This window comes from Musa acuminata, chromosome BXJ1-5, assembly GCF_036884655.1.
Source record: "Musa acuminata AAA Group cultivar baxijiao chromosome BXJ1-5, Cavendish_Baxijiao_AAA, whole genome shotgun sequence".
Taxonomy (NCBI): Eukaryota; Viridiplantae; Streptophyta; class Magnoliopsida; order Zingiberales; family Musaceae; genus Musa; species Musa acuminata.
This window is the reverse complement of record NC_088331.1, coordinates 2,035,445-2,048,101: the sequence shown is the minus strand read 5'-3', so window position 1 is coordinate 2,048,101 and position 12,657 is coordinate 2,035,445. Positions and strand designations below refer to the sequence as shown.

At 35.2% G+C, this 12,657-nt stretch overlaps 2 protein-coding genes across 2 annotated transcripts in view; one reads left to right on the top strand and one right to left on the bottom strand.

The window, feature by feature from the left end:
• LOC103983792 (tRNA ligase 1) overlaps nt 1-12,657 on the top strand; it is a 40,667-nt gene that overhangs the window by 3,265 nt on the left and 24,745 nt on the right. The window contains exons 3-9 of the mRNA XM_009401075.3: nt 86-136; nt 309-391; nt 478-577; nt 4,117-4,195; nt 7,041-7,164; nt 8,147-8,253; nt 8,480-8,608. Of these exons, the coding sequence (XP_009399350.2) occupies nt 86-136; nt 309-391; nt 478-577; nt 4,117-4,195; nt 7,041-7,164; nt 8,147-8,253; nt 8,480-8,608 (673 nt within the window). The remainder of the gene's footprint in view (nt 1-85; nt 137-308; nt 392-477; nt 578-4,116; nt 4,196-7,040; nt 7,165-8,146; nt 8,254-8,479; nt 8,609-12,657) is intronic.
• On the bottom strand, nt 9,935-12,071 carry LOC135672941 (uncharacterized). The gene is made up of 3 exons (XM_065181478.1): nt 11,429-12,071; nt 11,232-11,350; nt 9,935-11,144 (listed from the first exon to the last, which is right to left on the bottom strand). The coding sequence occupies exons 1-3, from the start codon at nt 12,069-12,071 to the stop codon at nt 10,689-10,691; spliced, it is 1,218 nt and encodes a 405-aa protein (XP_065037550.1). The 3' UTR covers nt 9,935-10,688.

The following is a 12,657-nucleotide window of genomic DNA, read 5'->3' as shown; positions in this document are numbered from 1 at the left end:
GATAACTATAATTTGCTTAGTTGGTAAAGTTGATAGTGTACTTCTTGAAGAATGTTCTAATTGGGTTATTGTGTTTGATGTGCAGATCAGAATAAGAATGATAGAAATGGTCTCTCATGGTCAAGCTACAGTAGAGGTATGACGTTTGATTCTCTAGGCTCCTCTGATTTTTAGTATATTTATGTTTTCTTTTTTAGTTGCCAAAATTTGAAAAGTAAAAGATATTGGAGAAGAATATTTGCTGAACAAATTTGCTAAGTCCATATATTATTATATTTGTATTTAGTTCTACCTTCTGATTTTTGCAGGTGTCTCTCAAGCACTCTGGTTCCCTTTTTATGTATGCTGGTCATCACGGTGGAGCTTATGCAAAGAACAGTTTCGGAAACATGTATGTTTGGAACAAGTTTGTTTAGTTATTATTGAAGTTTGATTTGTCTACCTCAACAGGTGATACTAAAGACTGCTTTTATATAGTTACACTGCAGTTGGTGTTTTTGTTCTAAGTCGAATGTTTCTTGAGGCGTGGGGCACTGAAGCAGGAAAAATGCAAGCACAATTTAATAATTTTCTGGAGGTACTGTTTATAATTTTGTTAATGAGCTTTTAGTTTGCATAGTTTTGGACCTTCGTTAATGAAGGTATATCAAGTATTGTACAACAAATTTTTATCAATGATTTTGCCAGAGATCTGTTAGCTGTACTCAAGGGTGCCATTTGGCATGTGTTAGTACAGGTCAGAGTGTATTATGCCAAGAAGTATCAGCATACCATGTTGGCCCTTGTTGGTGGTGCTAGTATATGACTGGTCAAATTTCTGGCATAAATCGGCTAGCACAAGGGTGTGTTGCCCAGCTAAAAATGTGTCAGCACGTGCTTGTGCTAAAAAAAAAAATCCTTGGGTATGCTGAAGTAGGAAAATTTAAGATCAGTAACATTTAACATGTTTTCCTTTGGGACACATCTGTTTGATACCTTGAATATATTATTGATAGTAAGTCGTCAGTATTTTGGACCAAGGACTGTCTTGTATTGACCACCTGTATCAGTCACTGGCCGTACTCTGTACCAATCAGTATGACAGTATTGTTGTACCAACAGACAGTATATTGGCGCGTACCATATACTCGAAGAGGAAATAGGAGAGGATAAAAAAAGAGAAGTGGTGGAGGAAGGAAGAGGAAGGAAGAAGAGGAGGCAGTGGAGGAAGAGGAGGAAGAAGGGGAGGCAGGTGGAGTTAGAGGAGGAAGGAGGAAGAGGAGGAGGAGAGGACAAGAAGCACACTCGGAATCGATGATGCACGATAGGTGGCAGGCAGTGACAAGTAGCTGCAGGCAGCTCGTGGGCGAAGAGGGCTAGCAAATTTGAGCCTTAAACTAGTGTTAGATAGTGTTCTTTTAATAAGTATGACCTGACCGTCAGAAACAAGGGGCCCTCCTTGTACTAGTTCATGCTCGGACTAGTACTAGCAAACCTTTGCTGTTCTTCCGTACCCTCAAGAGTTCCAAATTTTTATTTCTACTACAAGGTTTTGATAACCTGTAACTTGTTATCAGAAGCTGCATATAAGCTTAAATAATAAACATGGCCAACAATATGATTTTTTCAAATTATATAATAAAATGTTTGCATACATTAGGGCCCTCATATGATAGTTTTCGCTGCTCTCACCACATCATGTTGCTGTGATATCTGAGGTGGTGACATGACATTCTCATAATGGTGGCACAACATTCACATGACATATGGATGCAAATTTTTTTTCAGGTCATTGCCATGTGAATGTCACAATGCCACGTTAGTGCCAATGCATTACTGTACTTTGTCACATCAACGTTAATGATGTCTGTTCGAATATATTCAATAAAAGGGAATATTAAGTAAACTTTAGGGTGGCTTCTGTGCAAGGATGACATGAACAATATGTGACACCAATAATTATGCATTTATATTATTTAAACTTTGTTAGAGTTCATTTCAGAAAGAGGGCAAAAATGGTATTTTTAATATGCTGATGGTTATTCTCAAATGCTAGTTTGATGGAAACTAATCTTAGGGGCATATAGGATTGTCTAGAATAGATCTTGGGCATTCATAAATTCAAACTAGATATCAGAATCTTGGAGTATGTATGATATATAACCTTGATCAGGAATATACAATTTTCTTGATGCATTTGTTATTATTTCCGAACTTTTGTTGAGCTTTTAACTTTCTTGTATCTGTTTGTAACTGAAATATGTATAACTGCCTTACAGTAAAATTCTAGGATGAAAATTTGTTGGCTATGATAAACGACAAATTAGTGTTGGTCTATCGGAAACCAGTTGTAAGGAACATGTAGATGCATGTGTATGAAAAATTTAAAACATAATTCTTAACGAACAGAAAATATTATTCGTTTTCTTATAAATATAAGAAATAGAAGTATTTATACTTCAAAATCCATTGTCATTCCATAAAAATACTTCCCTCTCAATAAACCAATTTGTAACATATTGGTGGCGTATCATGGTGTCCGTGTCCCGTACCCGTATCCGTGCTTCTTAGAGTATGCCTTCTTTTCACTTTGAAGAATTTCACTCGAGGATAGAGACACTTCCGAATCAATCAGAGTAAATTAAACACTGTTTTTTATATAACAAAATTCAGAAGACAAATGTATTATATACCGTGCATGAATCATGATTTAGAATATCAGTTGCATTGTTACATGCCGACTGATTCAACCAAGCACCATCATATCATTTGGTACTGAATGGTATTCAGTTATTTTCTTTTCTTATTAATAGTTTGGTGATGCTGAGAAGCAGATGTTAGTAGACTTCCTGTTTGGGTAACTGCCAAGATGTTGAGACTGATATTAGATAGGTGTTTAAAACTTTGGTGTGTTTACATGGTTGTTTCATGATCTATTATGTGTTTTTGTACATGGGATTATGCTGATGAAGAAGATTTCAAGATCTAATATGACATTGGTTATTGTTTCGATTACGATCTCGATTAGTATCATATTCTAATAAGATTGGATCTAGCTGGTCTAGTCCATTGATTGCCTAGTGTGGTGGAGCGATGGCATGCTCCAAACTAGGCAGAGAATTTTCTTCATTGTGATTGAAGGTCAAAATTCATTGTTAGATGTGACATAACTTTAACATATATAACATATACAAATAAATCAGAGCAGTAGAAATGGCTTAACCAGTATATAAATAACTTCATTTATCATAACAAATGACATCTAAAATTGAGATCGTCGTATTTGATTTAATTATGAATTTATTTGTGTTGCTAAGGTCATCAAATTATAAATTGATCCAAATCTAGATCTAAGAAGTTTGTCTCAAAGCCCCTATTATGATTTAATCCATGGATAATCCAACGAAGAGCATTATATTACAACCTAAAAAGACAATGATAGCTTGTGGGTCCCATTCATATGCTCATTGCAACTCATTTCAAAGAAACATATGTTGGCTTTGCTGTTTAAAGGCATCATATAAGTTAGTGTAGGAGTAAATGACTTGATTTAAATGCAAGCTTTGACTTCTATTTCACATTGAAAATCACTATTATTGAGGCATAGAATTCAGTATATAGGGAAAAGGGTATGATAAAAATTGCAAATGCTTGACAATAAAATTTTGACATCCCTATTTTCTCATTTAGGAGCTTATTTGATTGTCATATTTTCATTGGCCAGACCTAATTCAGAGTGACTGAATGCCTAGTCGATTATAAGAAATTATAAATTTGTTTTGGTACTGGATGTTAAGTTTTATATAACTTATGCGCTTTTTCCAACTTCTTTTGGTGTCAACCATTAATCATTTTAAGAGAGGTGTTTTGCTTGTTTGATGATCCTTATCATAAAGAGCATAATATAGTTCTATTTATCTTATCAATCTATTGTATACCTACCCTAAAAAAGAATTTTATCCTTTTCTTGTATTTACCTCCACACATATTGTTTTATTCTTTTTATTTTCAGCATTTCTAGTTAGGTCTTTTGAGTTGTGTTGATGTAAACATCAAAAATGCATTATTGTATTTTGCAAGTGAATTGGCATATATTTTGGAACAGTCATTTACCAATTCATTTTTTTTTTCCTCAAGGAAAATCGAATCTGTATATCAATGGAATTGGTAACTGCTGTTTTAGGAGACCATGGGCAGCGACCTCTCGATGATTATGGTACAAAAATTTCCTTTGCCTTAGCTAATTAGAGCATCAGAGTTTCTTTGATTGTATTATGTGTTTTCATGGTCAATAGTTTCATAATGACATGAGTATAGCTATACTTAACAAAAAAATTGTGCATAATCCATTTACTTGACAGTTGGTTCCTTCCTAACTATGGTCTATTGTCTTTTTTCCTATATCCTCTTACTCTTTTTTACCAGAATTTTTATGTAAGTCTAAGTCTAACTAATGATTAGTTTGACCTACCCCAAATTTGGTTAGGAAAATGAAAGTAAAATATATAGTAGTAATTGTAATCTAGGATTGCCTTTTCGAGTATCAGACCTGTTTTGATACTTTATCGGACCAGTATGTACTGATGTACTGACACATAGTATGTTAGTACGTACTGGTGGTTCGACAAGGAAGAAAAAGAGGGAGAAGAGGAAGGGGCGGTGGACGAATGGAGGAGGAAGAAGGAAGAAGAGGAAAAAAGTGGAGGAAGAAGAAGAAAGAGGAGGAAAAGTGCAATGACAGCGGCGAGGCAATGACAGCGTTGAAACGGTAACGGTGAGGAAGCGTCAAAGCAGCAATGGCGAAGTGGCGGCATCTTACGCGAGAAGAGGGTTTGCATTTGCATGCCCTAATATATTTTTTTCTTTTTTTAATGCTGATGTGGGCAGAGCCCCATCAATTTTTTGCATTATTTTATTATTTTATTATTTTAACTAGATCGCCCGAATGGGGTGGTCCGTGTATTGGCCCACGCCCGGACCGTACCATTTTGGGCAGTACAGAAAACATTGGCTGTAGAAGCATGTGTCTTGCTTCATTGACTTTGTAGAGGAAGACCATGTAGTCCTTGCGAAATTTTTTTGAGAAGTTTCTTGTTTTCTAACATTTGGATGCATTAGTACTACAAAGTATTGCCATCACCCTTTTTTTATTGTGACAAGAAACGATACTTCAAATACAATACTGAGTCAAATTTAACTAATCCTCCATCGGCCATAAATTGGGTTCAATAGACTTAGGATGAACCAGATAAGGACAGAAGTAAAACTATCATAGTTCGTGTTGTAATATTGATTTGAACAGTAAACAATCTAGATAAGGACAGAAGTAAAACTATCATAGTTCTTTTGTTGTTATATTGATTTGAACAGTAAACAATCTTTAAAGATGGCTGCTGGTCTTTGGTGAGTCTCGAGGCAGCAGAGGCAATAGGAGAGGTTATTGGCAACCTGAAAAGGTTGATGTAGGTTTATAGTTTGGACTTTGAGTCAATTGACTGATTCAGTCTTGCAATAATATAGTTCTATGTTTGTTTTCAGCTCAAGAATGAGAGAATGAAGTTAGATAAGCTCATTGCATTCTAATGTAGCAATTTTGTTTGAGATTTTACATTTTTTTGCTGTTGTGTTGAGTTTCAGAACAACATTTGGCAATTTGGCATGTATCTTTTCACCAGCTATCCAGAACCTCATGTTGAAGGAACTTAAATCTTTGGAAAATATGTTGTTTGTTCCCTGATTAATTACAGAGCCTATGGTCTGCTGACATATTGAACTACGTCCTATTTGCTTCAACTTATGGAAAACTAGAAATGAAATCAGTGAACAATTTGAGGATTTTTAGAGATCAACAAGGATAAATTTTACCAAAGAAGCTAAACCAGACCGAAAGGTCATGGTTTGGGTTCAGCTTCAAGAGATTCAGGCCTAGTCTAAAGCATGGTTTGCAGTACCGGTCCGACAGGCTTCCGGTACGCGGGCCGTCTGTTGCCGGTCTGGTACTGTAGCAGTATTGTAACACTGTAGTACTGCTACAGTGCTCGTCACGCCTGAATATACCGCTCGGTACACCTGGGTGTACCGAGCGGTATACCGTACCGTACCGGTACCGAGCCCAGATCGAAACTCTGGTACGTTACGGTATTGCGAACCTTGGTCTAAAGTAAGTCTGACCACATACTGTGCTTTTAGTTTAGTTTTGTCTGAGGTCTGGACTTGTGAATTGTGCTGCAAAATTCTTCCATTGGTTTACCAAGGCAGTGATTCATTTAAATTATTTGAGATTTTTTACAAATTATTTGTCAAAGTCAAGATTCTTTCCTTGGTCAGAATTTGTATGGTTCACTTTTCTTTTCTTTCTTTATTATTTATTTTATATTGGAGGTGGAAATTTACAGTATCTGGTTTTATCAATCGAAAATGCTTAGAATAGTACTTATTATCTTAAATTTCTTATTAGTTGGTTGTTTAGATTAGGTTGATGAGAAAATTTTGTTCATGTTTTTGAGCCCTGGTACTCTGACTGTCCATGGAAATTAATGGTCATACACTGAAGTATTCCTGTCTTTCACCTTATGACATATGCTATGGTTGCAGTTTGTGTTTTCTTGCTCATACTACATACTCCGAAGTCCGAAGTCTGATATTTTTTTTGTCTCTTTATTCTCTCATTACATTTTTCTTGCTTGCTTAGGAGCTCCTCTCTGTTACTTTTTTCTTTGACTTGTTTCATGTTTGCATCTTTTTTTTTAATACTTTTTCCTTGGTTAGTTAGATAGTGATACTGATTTCAAGTTGTTGAGATTTGTTCAGCATCAGTTGTATTGTCATTCTTTCTGATGTTTTAATTATTTTAATATAGTTGCTTCATTACCGGAAATTTGCCTGGAACCCCCAAAGGCTTTTTCCTTGTATTTGTATCTTTTTGTTTCCATTTCTTTTAACTTCTTTTTTTTGTTGTTGTACCTCATGATATCATTCTTTTTATCCTTAATATTATAATTTTTCCAAGAAGTTCTAGCTTTTGTTATGACGTTCTGATGTATTGTTCACATTTTTGACAGTTGTGATCACAGCTGTAACAGATTTGGGCCATGGCAAGCCAAAATTCTACTCTACTCCTGAGTTAATTGCATTCTGCCGGAAATGGCGTCTCCCCACAAATCATGTTTGGTTGTTCTCAACAAGGTGGAGTTTTGTCATTTATTATACTACCTGATAGTGTTAAAAATAAATTTTCTGATTTGTTTATAACAAATGGACTAAGTGCAAATAGATATTCCTTCACTGATGAGTTTGCTTTTGGGAGCTGGTAAAATGAGACCGTGCATCTGACATGAATAAGGGTGGCATTGTACTTTAAATGCCAGCTACTTGATTAAATTTTCTTTTAAAATAGATATCTATATTTATTCAATCAGTGTAGATCTAGATAAATTCAAATCTAAACAAAAAGCGAAAAAACATGTTGAAGTATTGACATAATGTAGCCCAAGGATTTAAATATTAACTGCTTCTGCTGGTGCAAACTAGTATTTACTGATCCAATCAAGTATCGGTTTCAGAAAATATTGCTCAATATTGGTACAACACAATTTGTTTTTTTTTATTTAATGATATCGGATGTTATAGATTGGTATGCCACTCATTATACTAGTATCATATTGGTCTTATGATTAGCAAAACCGGTATTGTATCTGGCATTGGCTTCCCTTTGGCTGCTGAAACTGTGTTGGTTGTGCAGCCATTTTTAACCCAAAGTGGTCTTTGATGATTAATATGACAAATTGTCCAAGGGATCTTGGATGTCAAATTTTAATATTTTGTTAACAACATAGATCCTGAGGTTTATCAAATTGTGCAAGGGAAACACCTTGTTTTCCTTACAGTGATTATTTGCTTCTTTGCCAACTTATTCCGGTATTTTCTAGACCAAGTCATATGCTAAAATGGAGAGTTTGTGTGGGTTGTACAATTCCAAATGTTCTCTTTGTCTTTTTCTTGTTTAGCCTTTTAGTGGTGTGGGTTGTCGGTTTTAATACCCTTTTTGGCCATTACTGCTCTATTCTGTTCTATCTTCACATCTCTATTTCCTAGTGTTCAAAGTTGTGTAACTTCTTTTAAATCTTTGAACAATCTCTCTTTTATTCTCGTCTTTTTTCTTGTTTAGGAAATCTGTCACATCTTTTTTTGCTGCATATGATGCCTTGTGTGAAGAAGGAACTGCGACAACTGTGTGTAAGGCTCTCAATGAGGTGGCAGACATATCTGTGCCTGGTAATAATAACTAATTGCTGCAAGATTTACTTTACCTCATGTTTAATGTTCTAATTACTAGTGATGCCAAGCTGAAACTTGAAAAGCTTTCATTTCTGGTGTTGGTTAAGTTCTTAACGAGTCTTAACTCATAAGTACTCTTTGTTTCTTTGTATTCCATAAAATTTGGTCATGTGCTCCATGATATTTTTTACAGCTGGACATGTTTTTATTTTTCCTTTTGCAGGGTCAAAAGATCACATAAAGGTGCAAGGCGAGATCCTGGAAGGGTTGGTTGCCCGTGTTGTCAGCTGTGATAGCTCAAAACATATGGAGAAAGTTCTGAAAGACTTCCCTCCGCCAGCATTAGATGGAGGTGAGCTGGGTTCCAACTTCCAAAACTACGTCTTTCCCCAGCATTTTGGTCAATGTGCAATCTGTTAGTGGGATTTAGTTATGGAGTTTGTTCGTGTTTGATGCCAAGATGAATGATAAGCTTAGCGTCATATATATTTAAAGGGGTTAGTTTAAAAGTGACAGAAATAGGAATGAAGAAATCAGTCAGTGAACAGAAGACGTAAAACCAATCCGAAAAGTTAAAAGATATCAAAGTAAAGCATCCACATTTTGAATCAATACACAGAACCTCAACACCTCAGCTACATCCCCTTTCTTATACTTTTTCTTTTTAGCTGATATGCAAGCAATTTTTTTGGTGGCACACTCATGTTGGCTGGTGGCTGGCATGGGATGTGCCATTTGCATGACATGATGCATCATTGGGCTGACCTTCTTGTGTTCTGATAGATAATGAGTCAGAAAAAAGTGACAAGGAAAACAAAGGAGAGAAGAGGAAGGAAGAAGAAAAAACTGAAATGTATCATTTTCTCCACATCTTATATGGTTTCTCGTAGATGTTCATTGGCCCTGCAGTATCCAGATCTCATACACAAGGGTCATGGCTGAGTTGTCCTGTTACCACCTATATATTTTAGGTCTGATTAGACTGAACCTGTTTGATATAATTCTGTCAACTAGTTCAAGAATTGAATTTATCAGCTTGACAAGAAGGCTTGATACCATTGCATATCATTTCATTTTTTTTATTGTTTTATATGGTGATAGTGGTATGTATTGTTATTACTGGCCGGTATACTGAGCCTGATAGATTACCTAAATTGATACTGGACTAATGCTTAAAATCCTTAAGACAAATATTAAGTATTCTAATCTGTTGATACAGATCTGTTTAACTGACTAATATTTACTGGGTATGTACTAACCAAGGATAGATATTGAACCATCTTTGTCAGTTTGGCCTGTATGCAATTTATTATTGTTTTTTCTGGTGGTACTGGGTGGTATAGTTCCATATAACACCAGAAAGAAAATATAAAGTTTGTATCATGATAAAGCTACAGTAGAAATTATGCACTTCCACCTTCACTGTTGGTATTGCCCCCTTTTTCTCTTCATAATTTAGTTCTTTCCGATAATAAATACTGATGCTATTTTCTACTTCCAGCTCTTAAATCTTTCATCTTCGAAAGCAATCTTCTCTCAGAATTATCCAAAGTTCTAGGGATGTTAAAACTTGAGGATGTGTGTGGTTATTGGTAATCCAGACTCCAGAGTATGTTCCTCTGGTCTCTATCAACTATCAACTTCTAGCGAGTAATGGCAGAGCCACAGATATAATTCTGGGTCTACGTTGTCCATGCAAGTCGGGGACACCAGGATATGATACGTGCATTCTACTTGATCGTCAACCCATACCTTATATCTTTTGAGTATTACTCTACAAGTTGACTTGAGGAGACTGTTTCGCATTTATGCAATGATAAAAGTGCATGTTTGCTGGCTGAGATGATTGAATCTCATTAGTGTGTGAGTGAGAAATTTTGACATTAATAAGTTACTGTATCCTGACTGAATTGTTGCTCATCTCATGGATGTCTAATAGATATTTCTAAGAAAGCAATTCTCGGTCGAATTTACTTGATGAACTGACAATAGAATGGTGTTCTTTAAAACACAATTAATGGTTGAATCTGCTGATGATTTGATTGTGCATTGGTCGCAAAGAATATCCATGTTTATATCAAAGAAGATAATACCAAGAACTGCAATAGTAGGTCCTAGACCTGGAGCAGTCCATGTCCAGACTGGTACAGGTCCAGTCCATGCCATCATACTGATCAGTGATTTAAAAAGCGCTAGGCGCCAAAAGGCGCCAAGGTCCAAAAACGCCCGAGGCGCTAGGCGCTCGCCCAGGCGCTCGCCCGAGCGAAGCGAGGCGCTAAAATATAAAAATATATAATATAATTAATAAATATAATTATTTAAAATTTTAAATAAAAATATGCTATTAAATTAAGAAAATCTAAGATACAAAATCACAATGTCACATTAACAAAAAGTTTCAAAATTCAAAACATTAACATTTTACATCAAAGTCATTCATCATAATCAATATTATCGTCATTTTCACACAAATCATCTTCATTAAATTCGTCTTCTTCCTCTTGTTCTTCGATTCCTTCCTCTTCATCAAGATATGTTTCATTCTCTATGTCTTCAACAATAGCAGGAGCCGAGCTTGATGCTTTTGCACTCATTTTTCTCTTTGACATCTGTCTTGTATATGTTTGTAATTCTCCAGCACCTGAAGCTCTTGCCACATCTCCCCACGTCAATCTATCATCTTCAAATACAAGCTCGTCTTCAGCATCTTGCAAGTTAGCACCCATTTCTCCTATTAACCACTCATTTGAATCATCAATATCTTGCAATGAGATTGAATCAAATCTATTTTTCAAATCATGACGAGTCTTCAAAGCTTGATTATACTTTATGTAAACAAGATCGTGCAATCGTTGATGTTCTAACCGATTTCTTCTCTTCGAGTGAATCTGTCATGTCATATAATTTAAAAATATATTAATACATATATCTAAATAAATAAATTAATTAAAATAAAAATATTTAGTAATACTTACATGCTCAAAGACACTCCAGTTTCGCTCACAACCCGAAGCACTACATGTCAAACTAAGTACTTTGACAGCAAATTTCTGTAAGTTCGGGGTGGAATTTCCAAATAGACTCCACCATTCAGCTGCAAAATTTATGTTATTATTAGCAATAACATAGTAACATAATATATATGAAATTAATTATATCAAATTATTAATACCTGGAGAGGTAGTTGTCCTGGATCGAACGGCAATTGGAATTCCAAAAAGACCTTCAGCATTTTTATATAAAGATAATTCATGAATAATCTTATCTTGAACCTCAATGCTGGGAACTAATCTTGCAACACACTGATATAACCCACCCAAAACTTCTGCATCAAATCCAACAGATTTAATCTTATAAAAGAATTCAGGGTTCAAATAATATCCTGCTGCATGTAAGGGACGATGAAGTTGACAATTCCATCTTTCGTCAATGATTGTAAAAATTTTCTCATATTTTTCTTCATTTTCATTAAAAGATCTTTTAATCGTCTCCTTTGCTCTATCCATAGCCTCATAAATATATCCCATTGCAGGCTTATTTTCATTATCCACCAATCGAAGGACTCGAACAAGAGGGCCCATTACCTTTAATATATAAACTATATGATTCCAAAAGGATGGCATTAAGATGATATCAGCAGCCCTCTTGCCTTTTGCTTCTTTTGCCCATTTGCTTGTCACCCATTTCTCAGAGGTAAACATATTTCTCAGAGTATGTTTTTGACGATGCACGCTCTGTAATGTCAAGAATGAAGTAGCAAATCGGGTAACACCATGTCTCACTAATTCTTTATTCCCTGTAAATTCTTTCATCATATTCAAAGCCCCAATGTGATTATAAAGAAATCCAACAACAAAAATTGCCCTTTCTAAGGTTTTCTTGATTGCTAAGATCTTTCCAATATCTTCCAACATTAAATCAATACAATGTGCTGCACATGGAGTCCAATACAAGTGTTGTCTTTTTGATTCAAGCAATTTACCTGAGACAAAGGATAACAAAAATGATAAGACTTAAGAGTTTAACACACTTAATTGAAGATAAAATAATTAACAAAATCAAAAGATGAATATTACCAGCTAAAACATAGTTGCTTCCATTGTCGGTTATGATTTGAACGATATTTTGTTCTCCAATTTCTTCCACGAAGTTGTCAAGTAAATCATATATCTTGTCTCCAGATTTTACAAAAGATGAAGCATCTATTGACTTCACAAACATAGTCCCTAAAGAACAATTAACCATAAAATTAATTATACTCCTGCGCCTCCTATCAGTCCAAACATCTGACATAATAGAGCAACCATGTGTTGCCCATGATTCTTTATGACCCTTTAGTAAGTCATTTGTATAATTCAACTCTTTTTGCAGCAATGGAACTCGCATCTCATAATAACTTGG

What these genes read in the sequence shown, in the direction of transcription:
- LOC135672941 (XM_065181478.1), bottom strand. Translation starts at nt 12,071, where the DNA reads ATGATGAAAGAATTTACAGGGAATAAAGAATTAGTGAGACATGGTGTT. An exon ending in CAGGACAACTACCTCTCCAG is followed by an intron (nt 11,351 to 11,428) that starts GTATTAATAATT and finishes TAAATTTTGCAG; the next exon opens with CTGAATGGTGGAGTCTATTT. An exon ending in ACTGGAGTGTCTTTGAGCAT is followed by an intron (nt 11,145 to 11,231) that starts GTAAGTATTACT and finishes ATGACATGACAG; the next exon opens with ATTCACTCGAAGAGAAGAAA.